Genomic DNA, 24,932 nt, shown 5'->3' with positions numbered 1-24,932 from the left:
GCAAGACCAACATTTATTGTCCATATCTAATTGACCATGAGCATCCTTGCTGACCCATTGCATTCCATGGGGTGTAGATACACACACTGTGCTGTTAGATATTGACGTTGTTCTAATTTTGACCCAGTGACAGGGAAGGTATGTTGATATAGTTCCTAGTCAGGAGGTGTTTGATGTGTACATTGCCTTTAGAGAGTTCACCTTTAAGGATTCCCCATACTGTGTCCATACAATGTTTTGACCTTATCTTGCAGTTAGTCTACTTTGAGCCTGCAGGCTGCATCCACAAAAAACAGTGGTTTTGCTGTAACATCAGTTTCTTAACCTGCAATGTGTTCTACTGCTCTAAATAAACTAACCCACAGAGTTAATCAGTCCCTGACAAGTGTTTAACTATGAGATCATTATCATTAACATGATAATCTGTAGCTTGGAGGGCACCTTGCGGTTGGTGGTTTTCTCATGCACCTGTTGCCCTTGTCCTTCTCAGTGTCAGAGGTCATTAGTTTGGATGGAGCCGTGGTGAGTTGTTACAGTGTCATTTGTAGATGGTACTGCTACTCTATCACTGCTGGATGGAGTGAATGTTGAAGGTCGTGGGTAGACAGACCATCAAGTGGACTGCTTTATCCTCGATGGTGTCAAGCTTCTTGAGTGTTGTTGGAGCTGCACCCATCCATCACACTCCTGACTTGTACTTTGTAGATGGTGGACAGGCTTTGGGGAGTCAGTAGACAAGTTATTTGCTAGATAACTCCCAATTTCTGACTGAGACAATCAAGAGCATCCACAAATTCTGCAGATTTAATAGACAATGATCTAAAGTGGATGAACTTGAGGACATGTTCAATGATGCTGCACCTTTCAATGCAGGTGGACACTGCTATAGAGTATGCGGTAGAACTTGAACTTTAGAGTCACAGCGTCATAGAGTTATACAGCAAGGAAACAGACCCTTCGGTCCAACTCAATCATGCTGACCAGATAAACTAAACTAATCTAATCCCATTTGCCAGCATTTGGCTCATATCGCTCTAAACCCTTCCTATTCATATATCCATCCAGATGCCTTTTAAATATTGCAATTGTACCAGCCACCACAACTTCCTTGAGCAGCTCACTCCATACACGCACAACCCTCTGTGTGAAACAGTTACCTCTAAAGTACGTTTTATATATTACCCCTGTCACCTTAAACCTATGCCCTCCAGTTTTGGACTCCCTACGCTGGGGGAAAAAAAAACACCCTATCCATGCCCCTCATGATTTTCTAAATCTCTATAAGGTCACCCCTCAGTCTCCGATGCTGCAAGGATGAAAGCCTCAAACTATTCAGCCTCTCCCTGTAGCTCAAACCCTCCAACCCCAGCAACGTCCTTGTAAATCTTTTCTGAACTCTTTCAACTTTAACAACATTCTTTCCCACAGCAGGGAGACCAGAATTGACCACAATATTCTACAAGTGGCCTAATCAACATCCTGTACAGATGCAACATGACATCCTAACTCCTATACTCAACACACTGACCAATAAAGGCAAGTGTATCAAACACCTTCTTCACTACCCTGTCCACCTGTGACTCCATCTTCAGGGAACTATGAACCTGTACTCCAAAGGTCTCTTTATTCAGCAACATTCCCCAGGATGCTATCATTAAGTGCATAAGTCCTGCCTTGATTTGTCTTACCAAAATGCAATTCCCCTCATTTATCTAAATTAATCACCATCTGTCATTCCTCGGCCCGTCGGCCCATCTGATCAAAATCCCACTATACTCTGAGATAACCTTCTTTACTGTCACTACACCACCAATTTTGGTATCATTGGAAACTTAATAACCATCCCTCCTATATTAGGCAGACATGCAGAAGGCTGGAAGAACACAGCAAACCAGATAACATCAGGAGGTGCAGAAGGGTCATACCCGAAACATTGTCTACCTTGGATTCCAGCATCTGCAGTATTTTTTTGCCTCATTCCACCTATGTTCACACCCAAACCATGTATACAGATGACAAAAAGCAGTGGATCCAGCACTGATCCTTTCAGCACCCCCTACTGGTTACAGGCCTCCAATTTGAAAACAACCATCCACCACCACCCTCTGTCACCACTGACTGGGACTCAAACGCTGCTGGAATTCTACTGCCAAACAGTTGGGATTTAGCACCTTCACTCGCTGAGGTGTGAGGGATTCCCATGGTGCTTATGTGGTTATATTAATTACAATATAAAACCATATCGGAGAATTAAGTGTGCTGCCAAATGGAGAAGGATAATGACATTGAGAGGCATTATTTTGTGGAATTGCTTGTGGTGAGGTGATAATGTGAACTGCAAAGCTACAAAATGGATAATGTTGAATTATCCTCCTTTATGACTTAGGGCTTGAGTTCCCTTCAAAATGAGATCAACAGCAAGGAACATTGAGAATAATGCAATATAAGTGGATAATTCAGTTTAACCATAAATAAAAACCCCACTAGATAACTTTCCAAACATTACCCAAATGACTTTGTCATCTCAGGCACAACATGAGGGATGTGGGCCACAGGAGAGGTCAGAATGGAGAAAAGTAATAAAAAATTGATGTCTTTTTTGGAAAAGTGGTGGTGTGAGGATGTGAGGGTTTGCTAACATGGAACGAGGGTGGCACGGTAGCTCAGTGGTTAGCACTGATGCCTCACAGCGCCAGGGACCCGGGTTCAATTCCCGCCTCAGGCAACTGTCTGTGTAGAGTTTGCACATTCTCCTCGTGTCTGTGTGGGTTTCCTCCGGGTGCTCCGGTTTCCTCCCACAATCCAAAGATGTGCAGGTCAGGTGAATTGGCCATGCTAAATTGCCCATAGTGTTAGGTGCCTTGGTCTGGGTGGGTTACTCTTCAGATGGTTGGTGTGGACTTGTTGGGCCGAAGGGCCTGTTTCCATACTGTAAGAAATCTAATCTAAAATCTCCATTAAAATCAGCAACTTGGTTTAAAGAGATTTGCAAAAGAAGCAAATGTGTAGTGAGTGAAAACATAACAAGTGCCTGAATCTGGAATGTCCTGCATAGATGTGTGGTGGAGGCAAGTTCGTTTGAGGAATTCCAGAGGGCATCAGATGATTAGTTAAATAGAAACTAAGTGTAAGGGTATGGGCAAAAGGCAGGAGATAGACACTAAGTCATGATGAGAGTCAGTGCAAACATATGGGCCAAATAGTCCCCTCCTGCACCATAACTACTCTGTGATTCTGTGATTTAAGGTACTGTTGGGTTTAGACATTGGATGTTTAACATTGCAGTTACTAGAGAAAGCACCAAGTATGTGCAAATTTCACAGCATGCCAGCAGGATAAGATTTGTGGTTGGTCTATACTCACATTTTATCACTGGAAGTCTCTGAGGCACTTTCTGACTGTCTACATTGCACCATGCTGACAAAGCATTTTCAACACATTTGAAAGCAGAACATCAGAATGACACAAAGAAAGAAGGCATCAGTTTCTCATACTGTGTTTTACAACCTCAGAACATCCAAACGCACTTTACAATGCCTGAATTATCTTTTCAATGTGTAACAACAATTGTAATGCAGGAAGTGTGGGAACTTAACTTTCACACAGCAAACTCTTGCGAACAGCCACAAGATAAGGACCAGATAATCTATTTCAATAATATTGGGTGAAAGATAAGTTTTAGTCAGGATACCATAGAGACCTTTCCTGCACTTCTTCTTTTATTGTGGTAGTGAGATCATTTATGTGCAGATGATTCCACCCACAGACTCTAGATAATGTCAAAACGATGCTGCATTAAACTGAAGCATGGGGAAAAGTAATGATGAGTCTTGCCTGAATCTTGAGTTTACGCCTCGTTATGTGTGCTTCATTAATTCTGTTAATGTTTTGCTTGCCTGAGGCTTAATTGTGATTGCCTCAATTTTGATGAGTTAATTATTTTTGGTGAAATCACATGAAGATTGAAGCTCTGGTAAAAGCTGTCATGGGAATGAATCTTGGTAATGGCAGATGTGGAATTGGGGGTGGGGGAAGTGATGGGGGAAGTGATGTTAAAGAAGACCTTTACCAGGCAATGTTGGAAAAGCGAGAAGCAAAAAATATTGTGTTGTGAACGCAGCCACAAGAATGTAGCTGCATCAACAATATCTGTCTGTATTTACCAGATATGATCTGGTACAGTAAAAACATAAATGGGTCAGTTGTAACCCTTCAGAGGGAAGAGACATTCTGCCTCTTCCCTCTTAACAGCATCTTAAAATGAGATACAGGCTTTTGAGGAGCAAGTTCAAAATTTTTTTGGCACAAAAGTAATCTGGAAAATTCTGCGTCAAGAGTTTGTGAGCCTTGAAGACTGAGATGGGTAGATTTTTGGTGGGTAAGAGTCATACAGTTATAGAGTCATAGAGTCATAGAGATGTACAGCACGGAAACAGACCCTTCGGTCCAACCTGTCCATGCCGACCAGATATTCCAACCCAATCTACTCCCACCTGCCAGCACCCGGCCCATATCCCTCCAAACCTTTCCTATTCATATACCCATCCAAATGCCTCTGAAATGTTGCAATTGTACCAGCCTCCACCACATCCTCTGGCAGCTCATTCCATACACGTACCACCCTCTGCGTGAAAAAGTTGCCCCTTAGGTCTCTTTTATATCTTTCCCCTCTCACCCTAAACCTATGCCCTCTAGTTCTGGACTCCCCAACCCCAGGGAAAAGACTTTGCCTATTTACCCTATCCATGCCCCTCATAATTTTGTAAACCTCTACAAGGTCACCCCTCAGCCTCCGCGCTCCAGGGAAAACAGCCCCAGCCTGTTCAGCCTCTCCCAATAGCTCATATCCTCCAACCCTGGCAACATCCTTGTAAATCTTTCACCTCAATAAAATTGCATATTTTAATATTAAAAGCCCCTATTTTTCTACTGCCTTCTCAAATTAATTCCAGACAGTAACCCAGTGAATTTGCACTTCAATGTCTCAACACCTTTCCGGTAATGTAAAGCCCAAAACCACCTACAGCCTCCAACTATAATCTTAGTAATTGTGAATTACTATAGACTTTTACATTATGGCTGTCACAAAACTCAGGATATGGTGAAAAGAAGGCTGATTGGAGATGATATGCAGAACAGTCAATTTTATCATTGAATGGTCAAGCAAGCTCAAGAAGCAGGCTAGCCTCCTCCAATTGTGTTGCGATCTGGTTATGTAGGTGCTGGGGTCCTCTCTCTTGCAAATGCTCCAAACATTTGGAGCAGCACAATGGCTCAGTGGTTAACACGGCTGCCTCACAGCACCAGGTTCCATACCTGCCTCGGGCAGCTGTCAGTGTGGGGTTTGTACATTCTCCCCGTGTCTGCGTGTGGGTTTCCTCCCAAAGATGTACAAGTTAGGTGGATTGGACATGAGAAATGCAGGGTTACAGGGACGGTGGATGGGGGTGGGATGCCCTTTGGAGGAGTGTTGTGGGCTAAATGACCGATTCTATGATTTCTCCTTTTTGTGTTTCGATCATGAGTGTGAGCTAGGCAGTGTGCTTTTAAAGCTGACAAGTTCGATATTGCCTGCCCTGGTATAAAGACAAACAGCTCCTAACAGGGATTTTGCCTTCTTGCCTTCCCCACTGAAAGCCCTAAGATAAATAGGAGCAGGGTGAGACATCATAACCTCTCAAATCTGTTGCAACATTCAATAAGATTGTCACCCACTTTCTACATCAGGATCACTGTCCTGTATTATCCCCACAGCCTTGATTTACATAGTACCCAATAATCAGTCTTCAATATGGTAAATGACTGAGTACTCACAGTGTTCTTGGGTAGAGAATTCCAAAGATTCACTACCAGTGAGTGAAGGGATTTCTACCTACCCTGATGTGACTAGCTAATCTAGCTCAGCAGAAGAATAGGTCTCAGATCATCATGGATCATATGCCCCACAAAGAGACATCACAGGAGAACCTCTGCTCCTGAAACATATACAACCAAATATCAGTGACAAAGAATTCAGTTCAAGCTGAGGTCTTGCCAAAGTTATACTCAACTTCTCTAGCTTGTAAATGCAGAATCTCACTTTCATTGTTTTCAACTGTTTGGTAGCTCCACTGACTGAAAAAGGAATTTTAGTGAATGGTCAAGTCTCACTAGCCTGTAATGTAACAGGATAATGACCAGTCAGTCTTCAATCTTAAAAAGGTATTGGCCAGTCTGTAAACTCCAGGTTATTGACCAGTCAGTCCATAATCTAACTAATCGATCGGTCAGTAAACTTTAGGCTACTAATCGGTCAGTCCATAAACCAGGAGTATACTGACCAGTCAGTCAGTAATCTAATAATGTACAACTAGTCACTTGGTAATGTAACAGTATTTTGGCTGATCCATCAGTAATCTAACTCTATACTGACTAGTCAGTTAGTTATCTAACAGTATACAGACTAGTCAGTAATCTATTAGTATACTGACCAGATGGTCAATAATCTAGCAGTATAGTGACTGGTCAGTCAGTAATCTAACAATACACTGACCAGTCAGTGTCAATAATTTAACTTTGCACTGGGTAGTCAGTCTAACAAGATTGTCAGCTACTCACCATCATTCCTCCTGTTCTTTATCTGGTTGGTGATTTGTTCCTGAAACTCCGCAAGTGACTCTTCAATAGTTTCCGTCCGATGAGCTGACAGTGAGAAACGGCGCTTAAACTTCTTCATTTCACTTATTTTAATTTCAGGTGATGGAGCTGGAAGAAAGAAGTGGGTCTGTGAGAGCTGAGGAAATACTTCCACATCACCCGTAATGAAACTTCATGGCTATAAAACTGATTTGCAAATTAACTTATTCCAATGCAATTCAGATGTGGAAGTTTCTGAAAATCTAAGGTGAAAACTTGATTGTGTTCTGCATTACACTTTAGTAACAACTTTGTCATACAAAAGCAGAAGATTTCTAAACTGGAAAAAGAAATGAAGGAATTGGAGGGAGTCATTCCATTTTTCCAACCCCTGTCCCTGTGATCATCATTAGATTGAATTCAGATCCCAGTTGTGAGAGATTCACTATATTCGAAGGTCATTGAAGCAACTGGAGATCTGTAACCTCTCAAACAACATCAAGCAGATATAAACAGGCTCATAATGTGGGCAGAAAGGTGACAGACGCAGTTTAATAAGAATAATGTGTCAGGCAATCTGTTTTAGGATAAAACAAGAGGTACATCCCAGTTCTGAAGAGGGGTCACTTGACCCAAAACATTAACTTCAATTTCTGTCCACAGAAGCTGCCAGACCAGCTGAGCTTTTCTAGCAATTTCTGTTTTAGTTTCTAATTTACAGCATCTGTAATTCTTTTGGTTTTTGAGGGGCATACACTCCATGGATAAAAGCTGAAGAGTTGACTGAACACAGGCCGAGGATTCAAATACTTTTGTTGTAAAACGTAAGCCTAAGATCACTGGATAATACTCTCACTTCCGAGTCAGAAGGTCAGAATTTCAAGTCCCACTCCAGAGACGCGAACCCAAAATCTAGGCTGACACTCCAAATTAGTAATGAGGAAATGCTACTTTGTCAAAAGTGCCATCTTTCAAATGAGATTTCAAACCTGTCAGGTGGGTACAAAATGACCCAAGTTTATTCAAAGAAGAGCAAAGGAGATATTCCCAGCATGATGGACTAACATTAATCCCTCAATAAGCATCAGGAAAATAGATTGTCTGATCATTATCACATAGGTACTTAGTGGAACTTGCTGAGTGCAAATTGGCAGCTGTGTTCCCTGCATTACAACATGAACGTATTTCCGAAGTGTTTTGTTAGCATTAAAGCATGTTGGTACCTCCTGAGGTCATGAAAGGCACTACACAAATGTAAATCATTCTTTCTTTAATCAGGGAGATTCTTGTTTATAATAGCAGGATGCGATTTGAAAGGGCAGCAAGATTAAATCAGTAATTTTCCAGATCACAGCTGCTGTGACAAGGTTTAGATTCACAATTATGTGCTTTCATAGGCCAAGTGTCAAATTATTAGCATATGATCTCTGCACAGTTTAACACTGCCTCAGAGATCAACACAATCACAACATTTGTTCACGAAATAGAAAAAGCAAAGCTACTGCAAAGCGAGGTGAAGGAACTGTCTTATCATGACATGTTTAAAGGGACCATGCTGCCGAAGAAGTAACAGCAATATTTAATGTAGACAATAGCCAAGGTACTGAAGAGATGTGCGAGGGTAAATGGATACAGAAAAAAGAAACATACAAGCCTTTGGAGGACTGAAGTAGGTCCAAAGAATGAGAGGGAGGTGAAAAAGCTTAGGGAGAGAATGTCTAAGCCATGAATGCTGTGGAAAAAGACTATTGTCCACAGTTAGAATGTAGGGCTGGAGGTTATGGAGATGGATTTGAGTAGGGCAAAGGAATCAGTTAATTTTGGACTGACTGTGCACAGCTGTTGAGTAAGAAAGTCCAAATCTTTAGTTTCCACAAATCTGATTTAGTTTGTAATCAACATTAATCTAACATCTATAGTTTAATTTTTGCACTTGCCAGCCTTTAGTGGTGTTTCCTCAATGATTCTCATGAAAAAGCAATTTAATTAAGAACCAACTGAAACTGGATCCTTATTAAATAATTCAGGTAGACCTGTTGTGTTGGGAGTGTATATAAGTAGCCAAATTAGTGTGACTTAGTTCTTGAGAGTACAAATTACAATTCAATGCTAGAGTTGAACATTTCAAGGAGTTGAGCAGAGAAAGGAAGGAGGACGTGTTTGTTGCTTTTCCTTAAACAAAGCTGCGAATTGGTGAACAGATTTGTATTTCTAGTTTTTAAGGTAAAAATGAGGTCTTCAGTTTGTATTTTGGCTTCCAGTTTTTTTTTTCTCTTTTTCTTAAAATTAGCTTATCAGTTATAGATTGATGATAGCGTTAACAAAATTATACAGTCTAAAGATGGGGATTTCTTCAAATGTAAATAACATGGATAATAAAGTAAATAATAAATTAATTTTTATTATTAATTAATTCACCACGATGTTGCCTAGGATGGAAAGTCTCAATGATGAGGAGAGACTGGACAGGCTTCGTTTGTTTGCCCTGAAGCAGAAGAGGCTGAAAAGAATCTGATTGAGGTATATAAAATTGGGAGAGACATAGGCAGGGCAGATGGTGAGAATTTCTTCCCAATGGCTGACATGTCTAAGACCGGAGGGCATAAGTTTAAGATGAAGAGTAAGTGGTTTAGAGGAGATCTCTACAGTAAATGAATTATCATACCCAAAGGCCTGTGTTTGTGCAGCTATATACCCTGGAATACTTAGTTCCCAGCTTTGATTTCCTTGTAACCATGTCTCTGTAATAACTGTGAGATCATGCCCAAAAACCTGTATTTGTGCAGCTCTTACAGTTATTATAGAGACCTGGTTCCAAGAAAAATCAAAGTTGAGAACTAAGTATTCCGGGGTATGTAATTTTTCAGTCAGAAAGTTAGGAAGAGAAAGGTGCTGGGATAACTTTGTTAATTACAAGATGGAAGAACTAAGACAGCAAGAGATGTTCTTGGATTGGATGTTGTGGAATCCATATGGGTGGAGGTAAGAAAAAACAAAAAGAAGATGACATTGATTGGAGTAGTCTACAGGGCTCCTAACACTGACTGTTCTGTGGGACAGAGAATAAATCAAGAGATAGTGAGGGGATGTAAAAAAGGCAGTGCATTAATCATGCATGTATTTAACCTTCATGTTGGTTGGGAAAAAAAAATTGGCAGAAGTAACACAGGAACAGGAGTAGGCCATTCAGCCTCTCAAGGCTGTTCCACCATTCAATGAAAGCATGACTGATCTGCAGCCTAATTCCATATACCTGCTTTTGCCCCATATCTCTCAGTACCTTTGTTCAACAAAAATTTGTCTATCTTAGAATTAAAGTTAATAACTAATCCAGTGTCCATTTGCATTTGTGGTAGGAATTTTCAAACATCTACGACCCTTTGTGTGTAGAAGTGCTTCCTAATGTCTCTCCTGAATGATATGGCATTTATTCTCAGATTCTGCCCCCTACTTTGAGAATATCCAACCAGTGGAAATAATTATCCACTCTGTCTTTTCTTGTTAATATCTTGAAGACTTTGATCAGGTCACCATGAGGAAGAAGTCAAAGATTATATTCAGGACAGTCACCCAGGACAATATGTTGTGGGGCATCCAACCAAAGAGCAGGCTATTTTAGATTTAATGTGAATTGTGTAATGAGGCAGGTTTAATAAATTATCTCAGTGTAAAAGATCCCATTGGAAACAATGATCATAATGTGGTAGAACTTAAGAATGAGGTTAAGAATGAAAAACCTGGCTAGGAAACAACAGAACTAAATTTAAATAAGAATAATTACTAAAGAATAAGGGCAGATTTGGCTGGAGTGGACTAAGAGAAACAAAGTAGAAAATTTAGCTGACAATGGCAGACATTTAAGAAAATACCCCTTAAATGGAATTGTGCCTGGAATGTGTTGCTAGCGGAGGTGGTAAGGGTGGGAACAATAGCGTCATTTAAGATATATCTAGACAGACACGTGAATGGGCAGAGAGCAAAGGGATACAGATCCTTAGAAAATAGGCAGCAAGTTTCGATAGAGGGTCTGGATCAGCGCAGGCTTAGAGGGCCGAAGGGCCTGTTCCAGTGTGCTGTAAGGTTCTTTGTTCTTTGACACAATGGACTGAATGGCCTCCTTCTGTGCTGTAAATCTCACTATATGTGCACATTTATAAGCCAGGACACCTGGTACTATGCAAAAAAAAACAACTTAGCTCCATCATTTAAGCTGACTTATTTATCAAGGTGGGGATAGATATTTCTAGTCAAACTGTTCAGGCACTTTATGACACATGTCTGGAGCAGGTGGAATAAACACAGACCTTCAAGCCTAGAGGTAGGGATGCGAACAAGGTGTCACAAGAGCTTTTCGCACTGATGGGTATTGATGGCCACTATTCCAGCCACCAATTAAATCTGCACTTCTCTATTATACTGGCATGTTCAGTGACTATCAGACACAACAGCTTACATTTATATTAGAGCCATAATGACCTGTGGTGCTTCATGTGAGGTTTTACAGCATTTTCCTAAAGAGTTGGACTAATGAGGTCAATTGTGCATTAGTGCATTCTTATCACTTAAATGAAAGGCATAGCAAGTGTCAGTGACAATTCAAAAATGAGAAATTACAAGTACTTAAAAAATGGACTTTGGTTGAAAGACAATGACATGATTCTCTTCTTTATTCTTGCATGGGATGAGGAACCATTGGGGTGGCACGGTGGCTCAGTGGTTGGCACTGCTACCTCACAGCAGCAGGGACCCGGGTTCGTTTCCATCCTCGGATGACTGTCTACGAGGAGTTTGCACATTGTCTCTGTGTCTGTGTGGGTTTCCTCCAGGTGCACCAGCTTCCTCCCACAGTCCAAAGATGTGCAGTTTAGGTGAATTGCCCATAGTGTCCAGGGATTGTGTGGGTTAGCCATGGGAAATGCAGGGTTACAGGGATGAAGATGGGTCTGGGTGGAATGCTCGTCAGAGAGTTAGCGTGGGCTCAATGAGCCACATGGCCTGCTTCCACACTGGAGGGATCCTAAGAATTCCCTTTGACTGAGTGACTGCCCAATTCTGTCAGAGGACAATTGAGAGTCAAGCACTTTGCTGTAGGCCTGGAGTCATATGGGGGCCAGACTGGGTGAGGACTGCAGATTGTCTTCCCTGAAGGACTTACAGAGCCAAACCGGTTTACTTTTCTTTAAATGTTATCAATTAGTACAAAATACAAACAAACAATTAACACTGAACAAGAAGCAGCGATTTACAAGAAACAGCACTTTACAGGGAAAAGGGGCAAAAGGCCAAACCCTAAACCCCACCGTACAACCAGTTCACAGGGAAATGGGGATGAACCCCAAATCCCATCTTATCTTCTCAAAAATGAAACAGTAAACCCAAATACATACAAAACAGTCCGACGAACCAGACTGTATCCATCACAGACACCCCAGGCAACCCAACAAACCACACACCCCTCCCACCTTCCAGCCACAAGCCAGCCCACCTTTACGCCCGTCTTGGTCTGCCCCATGCCCCTTCCGGGTCAGGTCTGCCCCATGCCCGTCCCAGCTCTCAGTCCACCCCATGCCCCTTCTGGCTCTCGGTCTGACCCATGCTCCTTCCAGCTCTCAGTCTGCCCCATGCCCCTTCTGTCTCTCGATCTGCCCTATGCCCTTTCTGGCTCTCGGTCTGCCCCATGCCCCTTCTGGCTCTCGGTCTGCCCCAACCCATCCCGGCTCTCGGTCTGTCCCTACGCTCGTCCCAGTTCTCGGCCCGTCCCACGCCCTTCCGACTCTCGGTCTGCTCCATGCCCCTTCCGGCTCTCGGTCTGCCCCATGCCCCTTCCACCTCTCAGACCCCTGACACACTTCCAGCCACCTCAAGAACAGCCTGAATGGGTTTACTTGTTCACATGGAGACTAGTTTATTGCCAAAATACTGTGTCAGTGATGTAGAACACTTGAAGTCTTTGGCTTCTTAGGACGTGAGATTTCATGGTAATATTTATAGATTTCTTGATTCATTTCCTCATTGGTTATTCTTTTCCCAGCTTCATGTTGAATGCAGCACAGAGCCTGAGGAAATATTGGTTGTCATGGGTTTGATGGTCAGTGGGAGAGAGATTGAGACAGTGAGAGACAGAGCTTTCGTTTGTTCAAAAGGCCCCAGATCAAACAGTCAGCGCTGTTTTCATTAAAGGTAAAGAAAAGGCACTTTGCTGAGCTGTTAGTTGAACCAATTTGCAGAAAATATTTTTGCATTTTCTAAACAGCTGCTAGACAAGAGAACAGACCCACAGAATGCCTTTGATCTCCAGCACGGAAAGCCAATGCAAGTTGTAGTGTCTTTACTTGAAACATGTGCCTGCTTTTTCTCTTTACAGATGCTGATTGTGTATTCTTAACATTTTCTGCTTTCACTTGAGAACAACATCAATTTCTGCTCTTTGCCTCACGTTAACAACCATGCTTTCAGTTTCCAGGCGCTAAGCTCCAGAATTCCTTGTCTAAAACTTTCCATGACCCTTCTGCCTTAATCAGCTCCCATCCACCACCATCACTCCCTGCACCACCAACTCTCCAAGACAGCACTGTGCACCGTCTCCAATTTGCACTACAGTATCTCACCAAACCTCCTTCGACACCAGCTTCCAAAAACCCTCAGCCTCTACCACCTGAAAGGACGAGGACTTCAGATACATGGGGACACCATCAAGTTCCTACCCAAGACACACACTGTCCTGACTTGGAACTATCCTGGAACTCCCTCTCTACAATGCTGTGGGCTGGGGAGAAGGGTGAAATCTAATTATGTTACAATATTTGAAGATTAATTAAGAGTGTTATCCTCAAGTACCAGCTAATATTTATTCTTTAATTGGCATCACCAAAACAGACAAATTGTTTACTTACCTCTTTCCATGAGATCTTGCTGTGCAAAAACTGGATGAGGTCCATATGCAATGAGGTGGATGCTTCAGAAACTAATTATTTGGCCATGGAGCATATTTGGATAATTCAGTGGACATGAAGGTTTTAATATAATGATTGTGTGGTGGTCTTTTATACAACCACTTATGCAAATAAACAGGATCTTGTTATAATGTTGCATCTGAGAAAACTGAACCACCAACAATATAACACTCCACTGGAACAAGATCTTAACTTTGTCCCCAGGTCCTGGACTGTAGCACTTAAACCTATGAGCTTTTAATTCAAAGATGGCTGTTATCACTTGAAGAATACCACTGGGACGAGCTATTGCAGGGTTGCCAATATCTACTGGATACCTTGGTCAGTCCTGGTGCCTGCCTGAGTGACTTGTGGAATCTCTAAGCTGAACTTGCCCTAATACTCATTTCGTTTTAACCCGGGTGATGAAACGCCTGAAAATGAACCTTCCAGCTCAGCGAGCAAACCTACACCCAGGTCTTGACCCAATCCAGACCTAATGCACTATCTCAACTGATTTAACCTACATTCTACATGGATGATGGTCTTTTTTAAAAATTTAGTGCTAGAATAGTAAAGATATCACTGGACTCTTCACTCACACCTGATTGTATCACTACGCCACCAATGAGTCAGGGGGCGGCCCATCTGAGACTAACAAAGGATGAGCAAAACTCCAGCTTTGCTAGTGATACTCACATCTCAAAGATTGTTCATTTTCTTTCCAAAATCATACAAGGAAAACAACAGTAGGTCACTCAGCCCTTAAAGCTCTGCCATTTATAAGATCTTGGCTAATTACTTTACAATATTTATTCAAGGGTTGGCACAGGCATTTGTACATTAATTCACTTGTTTCACATTAACATTGTTTGTTTTAACCTGAGGTAAAAGAAATAGGGGGAAGTAAAGGTCAATTGGCCCTTCAAGCTTCTAGGTAAAAACAATGACTGCAGATGCTGGAAACCAGAGTCTAGATCAGAGTGATGCTGGAAAAGCACAGCAGTTCAGGCAGCATCCGAGGAGCAGTAAAATCGACATTTCGGGCATAAGCCCTTCATCAGGAATAACTCTATTGTCTACCCAGGTGGATTCAAAGTCGGAAGCCACTGAAATTCAATTGGGAGGCTCCTCAAACTTTCTCCAACATTCAAGAAGATCAGGACTGATTTGATTGAGACCTCAATTCCAATCTTACTGATTAAACAATTGCTAATGGAGGATCTCAAACAACTCATTAGCTAAATCCTATGACTGTCAACCTATTCTATTCTAAAATCATCAGACTTTTGTGGGTTAACAGCTCCCAGTGGGTCTATAACAGAAACAATTCATGGTTCACAGAAACTCACCAAATCAAAATAACAATGTCCAGGGTGATGTTAAACCCCAGCTCCTGCAGTGCCCACTGGTCTCAAAAGGCCTCTATTGTACCAGTGGGCAACACATGCCTCCTTTTGGTTCTATATTCTCCAGTTTTTATCTTTCCCATAAATGATATGTATTTTTTTTCTCTTCAGTTGCATCAAATTCTTTCATTATCTTAAAGATTTCTGGCAGGTCATCCCTTTGTCTTCTCCTTTCTGATGAAGGAAGGTGGGAAAAGATGCAATGTGAACACAGAATCTGACATGGTCTAGATGGGCCAAATGGCTCTTTTTTTGTGTTGTTGTCTTGTTGTAACTTGATGAAACTATTTCCATTACAAACTCTTATTCCTTTCTCCCTCATCTGCTTGTCTAGTTTTCTCTTAAATGCAATCTGTGCTGTTTGCCTCAACAATTCTTTGTGTTAGCAAGTTCCACATTTCATCAACACTTTCCCTAACACTTGTTTTGACATATAAGCAGCTCGACAGTTTTAGTAAGATTGTCTCATCGACAAGCTGCCACCTGCTTTATTTTCTCTCTGCTATATTAAGTAAGTGCAGCCCAGGTTTAATAATGAGACCTGATTTTAATAAATTGCTTAATGTGTTCAGTGAAGAATGCAAAACATGACCAATACTTTGTCTGAGAGTTCAGAAGTTGGGGAAGAAAGATAGATCAGAATTGCAGGAGGCCATTCAGTCCTCTGGAACTATTCCATCATTCAATCAAATCATGGCTGATCTTCATCACAACTTCAAAACCCTGGATGGCCCTACCCAACAAGAATCTAGCAAACTATGTTTTGAAAATTTCAGGTAATCTATTATCCATGCTTTCAATTAGTTTCTACAGGCTGAACTGTTCTCCAGAGTTAGTGGCAAAGCAGCATTCACAAAATCAGAATGAGAAGCTGATGTTGTGCAGCACATTATGGATGTAGGATAGGGGGAAGCAGTACACAAGAGTTAATCCATTTATGTCAGGCTATCATCCATGGTTAATTCCAGACTAGGACAACTATTGCTCTTTCTGGAAATGGAACAATATGTACAAATAGATCATACGAACCTTCTATTGTATTTTGCCTATTAGAAAACAGTCTGAAAGGTACTTCCTCTGAATGAAGCATTATGTGTCAACTGTTTGAACACCTAACTTCCATTTAAATTCAATCTTCCTCATTGGTTTTCAGTTGGCTAATGCAAAAACTGGAGACCAGTAACCCACCCTTGCAGCTTTCTCTCACTAAGGTTTTTGATGTATTCCAACTCATCAGTCAATGTACCTTACTGCACAGTAGGATAATAAATGGAAATAATTGAATATCCTTCCTTGGGACCATCCACATTGAGTTATAGAGATGTACAGCACAGAACCAGACCCTTCGGTCCAAGTCATTCATGCCGACCAGATATCCTAAAGTAATCTAGTCCTTTTACGAGCATTTGGTCCATATCCCTCTAAACCCTCTAGACCCATCCAGAAGCCGTTTAAATGTTGCAGTTGTACCAAACTCCACCACTTCCTCTGGCAGCTCACTTCATTCATACACCACTCTCTGCATGAAAAGGTTACCCCTTCGATCCCTTCTAAATCTTTACCCTCTCACCTTAAACCTCTATTCTCTAGGTTTGGACTCCCCTAATCTAGTCACCTTATCCATGCCCCTCATGATTTTATAAACTTGGATAAGGTACCCCTCAGCCTCTGACACTCCAGGGAAAATAGCCCCAGCCTGTTCAGCCTCTCCCTATAGCTCAAACCCTCCAACCCTGGCAATATCCTCATAACTCGTTTCTGAACACTTCATAGCACAATACTAACTCATCACATGACAAACATTCAGAAATCAAGTCATCAAATGCTGAATACAATATTTGCCAGATCCTCCATTTTGTCTTTAGCTGTGGATCAATATGTAACTCTCTCTCAACTACAAGTCAGAAAATTATGGATCTATATTCCATTCCAAAGATTTTGTGCATGTTGGCTTGGCTGACACTCCCTGTCTGGTTCTGCACTTTCAGGTGAGACATCTTACTGAGGTTAAAATGAGGAGGAATTTCTTCTCTCAAAGGGTAGTGAATCTGTGGAATCCATTCCTGCAGAGACCTATCAAGGCGGGGTTGTTAAGTATATTAAAGGGCAAGATGGACAGATTTTTAATCTCAAAGGGAATCAAGAGTTATGGGGAAAAGGTGGGAAAGTGGAGTTGAGGTTTATCAGATGTCATCAGCTGAGGGTGGCTCAGTGGTTAGCACTGCTGCCTCACAGCACCAAGGACCCAGGTTCGATTCCAGCCTCTGGCGACTGTCTGTGTGGAGTTTGCACGTTCTCCCTGTGTCTGCGTGGGTTTCCTCTGGGCGCTCTGGTTCCCTCCCACAATCCAAAGATGTGCAGGTCAGGTGAATTGGTCATGCTAGTTTGCCCATAGAGTTAGGTGCATTAGTCAGAGGTAAATGGGTCTGGGTGGGTTACTCTTCAGAGGGTTGGCATGGACTGGTTGGGCTGAAGGTTCTGTTTCCACACTATAGGGAACCTAACCTAACACAGCAGCCTCAATGGGCTGATGGACTACTTTTGCTCCTATGGTCTAACACTTCTGAAAATGTAAATGAATTTCTGAGAGTTTGATTTGGTTCCTGAACACACAGAGATTCTTCAAAAAAACCCTGCTAATTATATTAGTTATGCTATTTCAAATTAATTGCTAAACGCTTGGCTGGTCCAGTAACACTAACAAATGTTAAAGGAACATGCAATGGATAGATATCAAAGCTTCAAACAAAATTCAGTGCCAGTGAAATTGGGCAATTCAAGTGCAGAGTCTGTTTAAATATGTACTTTTATAATATCAGTGTCTCTGGGCAAATTTATCCTGCAGTGATTGGCTGAATTTCTACCACAACAGTGCCCGACAACGCATTTTGATAGGTGAGTGAGTGCATTATCCCAGTGCTTCCCACAATTAGCAGAACTGCACAAAGGACATCCCAGCTCAAGGGAAGTTCACATGGTCTGCCCACAACTTGTGCTCACTGGCCATTCGAGCAAAGGAAAAGTGTTGGATTTTGGAGCAATTAACAAAAAACCCACTGATCGTGTGCGCTAATGAATTAATCAGGAAACAATTCCACTTGTCCCTGAATCGTGCGAGTAACTGTTATCAAAACTTAGCATCTATTCAGTCGTAACCATGGGAACATGAGGAGAGATGGAGGAAAGCCACCAGAATGGAATCTATTACAAAAGCAATACTGAACACACAAACCCAGGTCAATCAATCAGCTATAAACAGTGGTACCATCGCCACAAGTGACTGTCTGCTGAATACTGATCGTCTAACAAGTGATGCTCTCCCTCAAGTCAGGTCAAGCACCAGTCTTTCTTCTTCATTTCTCCCCTCCAGACCCCCACCTGCTCCCCACAAAGAGAAAGGGAATGTGTAAATGCAACAATTCCTGAGTGTTCTGGCACACACCCCAGAGTGGTTGACGTGAACATCTCCTCACTTCAAAATGCTTGAGCTTGTACACTTCAAACAATTCGCTCTGGATTGGCAATCCCACTGAGAGTCAAGAGTGTGGTGCTGGAAAAGCACAGCAGGTCAGGCAGCAACCAAGGAGCTGGAGAGCAAGGCACAAATGTGGGCTGTTCGTGGATCTTGAAATACTGCACTCCTCTACACCTAAATTCAAAGGAGAAGTCAGAATAACTTTCTTTTCGTTGTACACGTATATAGCTGGTCCCTGGAACATGGATTGATTTACATGGCTATTGAGGCAAAGGTAATTAAAAGGCTTTGAAAAAATATTTGAAAGTGAGTTCATGCATAAAGGGAGGGGATAATAAGATTAAGAATTGCAAGATACAAAAAAATGTTTTCACTGGGAAAATGTCACTAAGGTGAAGAGAAAATAACCCAAGATGCATCACTAGGCTGGAATGAGATAACTACAGACACCAAGTTGGGAAAGCATAAATATGTGGTATCAACTACAAATAAATACTGCAGGGTGTTAAAGAAAAGAGAAATATTTGCAATACTGTGGTGCATTTCTTAACTACAGCACATCATAGTATGACTTTCAAATGGCTTTGAAGTGCAGCTCTAGATCTCACAGAGGAATTGTGACAGCCCATCTGTGAAATGTGTTAAAAAGCAGAATTTGGATGAGCTCACAGTTGTGGGAAGCTTGGGATTTAAAAAGTCTGGCCAGGAGTGCACTTTTAATGACAATTACTCTGCCTCTCTAGCCCAGAAGGTGAGCAATTATAAACATAGACCTTCATTCTCTTAGGCTGGCCTACTGCAGATTTTAACAACGTTGAAATTCTTTTAGTTTTTCTTTCCATCTCTACCTCCCTCTTCATTGTCTAATCTTCCTTTCTCTCTCCGTATTTCTCTTTCCGGTAACTGGTATGAACCTAGTTTAGCCTGTTTCATTCTGATTCCTCACATCCCATTGAATAAGGAAGGAGACTGCTGAACACATCATTCACTGAGTTCCTAGACATCCCTAGCTGACTGTTATCAGCTCTCGCTCCAGGCAACGGACTGGTCAAAGGAAAATACTCAGCTGATGGAACAAAGCCTAATGGTACACATTGCGAGTTCCAGCCCATTATCAATAGAGGTAAGAGCTTTGTGGGAACAAACATCATCAGTGTCAGTAAATTATCCCAATATCTCCACATTGATGTCAGTTTGGATGAGATTGGTTATGAAACGTGCAAGCATTGGAGCAGAAATAACCATTCAGAAAGGCCACCTCCTGAACTTTGGACTCTGGGATGATAAGTCGTGGCTGGTGAATGGTACAATATTTTGTAACTGCTGGTGGAGTTCATCAAAGTGAAAGATATTGAGGTTTTGTCAGAACACTGCATACTTATTACTTTTCCACGTCTTATTTCTTCAATTCTTATCATTCCACTCTGCCTGGAACTCTTTCCAAATGAAGAGTGACTGTGGGATCCACTGTAGAAATGAGGAAAATGAAGTGATATGAATCAGAGGTGACTGATCAGTGAGAAATTGACCTGTCCGAAGTATAAAAATTATGTTACTCTAGTCAACTAGTCTTGATTGTGTCAAAAATTATCAAATCTCTGCGAGCCCAAATGGGCTTGATAGGTATAGACCTAATTAGTCACCCCATATTGGCTTTCTCATCCTTCTTACAAATCCCTCATTGATATCACCCTTCTCCTACTCTTTTCCCTTACTGCCCTCTGAACCCTCAGTATTCTTCCAACCTTTGAACTCCTGTGAATCCAGTGCTTTTTTTCTCTCTGAAGGAGCAGCACTCCAAAAGCTTGAACTTCCAAATAAACCTGTTAAACTGTGACCTGGTGTTGTGTTCTTTTTCTCTGTCACCGACGTCTGTCCCTTCAGCTGTGAAGGCTCTAAGCTCTGGGACTGCCTCCTCCTTCAAATCTAACCCATCTCCCGAGCTTTTCAGGAGTCCTGTGATGTACTGCCCTTGAGAAAGCTGTCAAACCACTGCCTTGAAGAGAGCTGAGATACTCACTGAATGTGTTTAAGGGAAAGTGAAAGGTTTACCATAATCTGCCAATCTTGAGCAATATACAGACCAGGCCAGGAAAGGATAGTAGACATTGGTGAACTAGATGCATTTTTACAACTATCCATTTATTTTACAGTCACCAATAATACGACTGACTTTTTAGTCCAAAGTTTATTCAAGTAAGCTTAAGTTTGTCAGATGCTGCTGTGGTAGGATTTGAACCAATGCCCCCACACTATTAGACATGGCCTGTACATTACAAGCCTAGTAATATTATCTCTATGCTTGATTTTTACCTCATGGTCATATTCTGTCTTGTATTGACTCTAATACCTTGGAGCGTTTTATTAAGTAAAAAGGTGTCATGTAAATACAAGTTATTACTGAATCAAAATAAATGGTATAGGCATCATACTGCCTCACAACACCAGGGACCCAGGTTCGATTCCAGCCCCGGGTGACTGTCTGTGTGGAGTTTGCACATTCTCCCTGTGTCTGCGTGGGTTTGCTCTGGTTTCCTCCCACAGTCCAAAGGTGTGCAGGATTGGCCATGCTAAATTTGCAAAATCCTGCACCCTCACCTCCATCCAAGGCCCCAAAGGGTCCTTCCACATCCATCAAAATTTCACCTGCACATCCACCAATATCATTTATTGCATACATTGCTCCCGATGCGGTCTCCTCTACACTGGGGAGACTGGACACCTTCTCGCAGAGTGCTTTAGAGAATATCTCCAGGACACCCACACCAATGAACCCCATCACCCAGTGGCCCAACATTTCAACTCCCCCTCCCACTCTGCCGACGACATGGAGGTCCTGGGCTGCCTCCACCGCCATTCCCTCACCACCTGATGCTTGGACGAAGAACGCCTCATCTTCCACCTCGGAACACTTCAACCTCAGGGCATCAATGTGGACTTCACCAGTTTCCTTATTTCCCCTCCCCCCACCTTACCCCAGTTCCACACTTCCAGCTCAGCACCGTCCTCATGACCTGCCTTACCTGCCAATCTCCCTTCCCACCTATCCACTCCACACTCCCCTCTGACCTACCACCTTCATCCCCATCCCCATCCACCTATTGTATTCTTTGCTACCTTCTCCCCAGCCCCACCCCCTCCCATTTATCTCTCCACTCTGGAGGCTCCCTGCCTCCATTCCTGATGAAGGGCTTTTGCCCAAAACGTCGATTTTCCTGCTCCTCGGATGCTGTCTGACTTGCTGTGCTTTTCCAGCACCACTCCAACCTAGACTCTTGCTAAATTGCCCATATTAGACAATAGACAATAGACAATAGATGCAGGAGTAGGCCATTTTGCCCTTCGAGCCTGCACCACCATTCAATATGATCATGGCTGATCATCCTTAATCAGTATCCTGTTCCTGCTTTACCTCCATAACCCTTGATTCCACTATCCTTGAGAGCTTTATCCAACTCTTTCTTAAATGAATCTAAAGACTGGGCCTCCACTGCCCTCTGGGGCAGAGCATTCCACACAGCCACCACTCTCTGGGTGAAGAAGTTTCTCCTCATCTCTGTCCTAAATGGTCTACCCTGTATTTTTTTATAATAATATATTTTCATTAAGAAAAAATAGATTTTTAAATATTACAACAAATACAAAACAATGCAATTCAAAACAGTACAAATATAGTACAAAACTAAACCCAAATAATAAAAAAAGTATAACATTATAAAAAAACCTAAACTAGCTATTTAACTAACTAAATAAATACCTAACAACAAACAAATAAACAGTAATAACTCAGCCCAGCCAAACAAAACACTCATACATTCACAGTTCCTCCTCCCTGGATATTGGGCTCATGAAACACAATCGTTACGGCTATATAAAAGCCCTTGTTAGTGTGGCAGATAAATCTGGGTCCAGGTATTTCAAAAAGGGTTGCCATGTCTTGTAAAAATTCTCAGTTTTGTGGTGTACCATATTTGTGAGAAAGTCCAGGGGAATATGCTCCATAACAATCTTCCGCCAACCCGACAGGCCTGGGGGCGTTTTCTGATATCCAACCTAGCAAGATATTCTTCCTTGCACAGAAGGTAAGAATATTGAAAAGTTTTTCTTTATGCGAGTCTGCAGGAAATACAATGGGTAGGCCCAAAAGGAGCAAAATAGGGTCCTTCTCCACCCCTACACCTAAAATCCTCTCCATTGCACCCACGACAACACTCCAATATGTTTGAAGCCTGTCACAAGACCAAAGACAATGGGTAAGAGTACCCGTACAGACCTTGCACGTGGGGCATGCTGAAGATACCCCTGGTTTAAATTTTGACAAACAGTGTGGACCCTGTGGAGAATCTTCAACTGTAAAGCATGGGTCCTATTGCAAATTGATATCTTCCTTGCATTCTCCCAAATATTCTTCCATGCCTCTGAAGAAACTTCAACACCCAGCTCTCTTTCCCACATCTTGCAGAGTCGATCAGACTCATCTGAGGTGGCATCCCCCAATTGGTGATATAGACTACTGACAGAGAGTGTGCTCTTAGCCCTTAGTACCCCTCTTTCTATGTCAGATTTGTAGGGATCAGTCAAAAGTGTGGTATTTTTTTGAATAAAATCCCTAACTCGAAAAAAGCAAAAGAGGTCTCTATTAGGTAACTCTAACTTCCGTTCTAACTGATCGAAGGACATCATTACATCTCCCTCAAATAAATCACCCATGCAAGATATACCCCTAGCTGCCCAACGTTTAAATCCTGAATCTATCATACCTGGTTGAAAACTCGGCATACCCACTAAAGGTGTAAACAAAGATATTTTGCCAATATTACCTTCCCTCTGCCAAATTGCCCTCCATGCTTTAACAGTATTGATGACTATTGTGTTATGGCAATATTCCCTAACTGTTCCGAGGAGCAGCAAAATCGATATTTCGGACAAAAGCCCTTCATCAGCCATTCCTGATGAAGGGCTTTTGCCCGAAACATCGATTTTGCTGCTCCTCGGATGCTGCCTGAACTGCTGTGCTCTTCCAGTACCACTAATCCAAAATCTGGTTTCCAACATCTGCAGTCATTGTTTTTACCTGGGAGACTTTGATATCTAGCCATATTGAAATAGGGTCCCCACAAACCCAATCACTTACGTAGGTCAAAAGTGAGCTTAATTGGTAATTTTTAATGTCCAGAAGGTCTACTCCCCCCAATCTGTGAGGCAACTGCAGTTTGGCTAATTTAATGAGGAGCTGTTTACGGTGCCAGATAAAGGAGCTGAACCAACTGTTCAGTCTCCTGAGTGTTTGTTTATTGAAAATCAGGGGGAGAATCCATATAGGTTATAGCAAACGAGGGAGAATATTCATCTTAATAAGCACTAGCTGACCCAACCATGGGACTGGAAGTGCCTCCCATCTTTGGAGATCTCGTTTAATTTTTTTCAAATAATTGAGTAAAATTGGCTATGAACAGCCAATCCAGAACTGGAGTAATGAATATGCCCAAATACGCAAAACCCCCCTGTGACCACCTAAATAGGAATCTATAGTCACTCTCTTTCGTAAGACCACCCATAGGCATAGCCTCTGATTTAGCAAAATTAATCTTATATCCTGAAAAAGCACCAAACGCGTGAATGCATTGTATCAGGCAAGGCACTGAAACTGCTGGATTTGTCAAGAAAATTAGAACATCATCTGCATACAGCGAGATCTTATGTAATTTTGACTCCACTTCTGGAGCTGATATATTGAGATCCCCACAAATGGCCTCTGGCAACGGTTCAATCACCAATGTAAAAAGTAATGGTGAAAGGGGACAGCCCTGCCGGCTGCCCCTAGAAATATTAAAATTGCTTGATCGTACCCCGTTGGTAATGACCGCAGCGAGAGGTACACTGTAGAGAACCTTTACACATCTTATGAAAACTTTGCCCAGACCAAACCGGTCTAGAGTATAGAAAAGGTACGGCCACTCAACTCTGTCAAATGCCTTCTCTGCATCTAAAGAAATCACCAATCCCTGTATTGACTGCTGTTGGCATGCTTGAATTACGTTAAGCAGCCTCCTAACACTATTGGAGGATCTGCGACCCTTTATGAAGCCCGTCTGATCCTCTTTAATAATAGAAGGTAACACAGTCTCCAGCCTTAACGCAAAAGCCTTAGAAAGGATCTTAAAGTCCACATTTAAGAGCAAGATGGGCCTGTATGAAGCACATTCTTCTGGATCCTTCCCTTTTTTAAGGATAATTGGCCTCTCTCAGAGATGGTGGGAGACAAACATGACTGTATGAATCATTAACATATTCAGCATTGGGCCTGACAGTATACTTATAAATTCCTTATAGAATTCACTGGGAGGTCCATCAGGACCGGGCGCCTTTCCACTCTGAAGCTGCCTCACAGCTTCCTGCACTTCTTGCTCTGGTAATGGGGCATTGAGAAAGGACTGTTGTTCGGGAGTCACACCCGGGAGCTTCAGATCTCTAAAAAAGGATTCCATTTTGGCCTGCCCT

General features: G+C 42.1%; 1 protein-coding gene across 3 annotated transcripts in view; it reads right to left on the bottom strand.

Moving 5' to 3' along the window:
- Nucleotides 1–24,932, bottom strand: part of LOC140467472 (cyclin-dependent kinase 18-like) — a 129,735-nt gene that overhangs the window by 91,010 nt on the left and 13,793 nt on the right. For 2 of the 3 annotated variants that reach the window (XM_072563875.1, XM_072563874.1), the window contains exon 2: nucleotides 6,598–6,744. The exons of the other annotated variant lie outside the window; for it this stretch is intronic. In XM_072563875.1, the coding sequence (XP_072419976.1) occupies nucleotides 6,598–6,715 (118 nt within the window). In that variant the 5' untranslated portion in view covers nucleotides 6,716–6,744. The remainder of the gene's footprint in view (nucleotides 1–6,597; nucleotides 6,745–24,932) is intronic. 3 annotated transcript variants of the gene reach the window in all.

The sequence above is a fragment of the Chiloscyllium punctatum genome, chromosome 45 (assembly GCF_047496795.1).
Source record: "Chiloscyllium punctatum isolate Juve2018m chromosome 45, sChiPun1.3, whole genome shotgun sequence".
In the NCBI taxonomy this organism is placed as follows: domain Eukaryota; kingdom Metazoa; phylum Chordata; class Chondrichthyes; order Orectolobiformes; family Hemiscylliidae; genus Chiloscyllium; species Chiloscyllium punctatum.
Note: the sequence above shows the minus strand (reverse complement) of the source record. Positions and strands in the feature narration are given on the sequence as shown.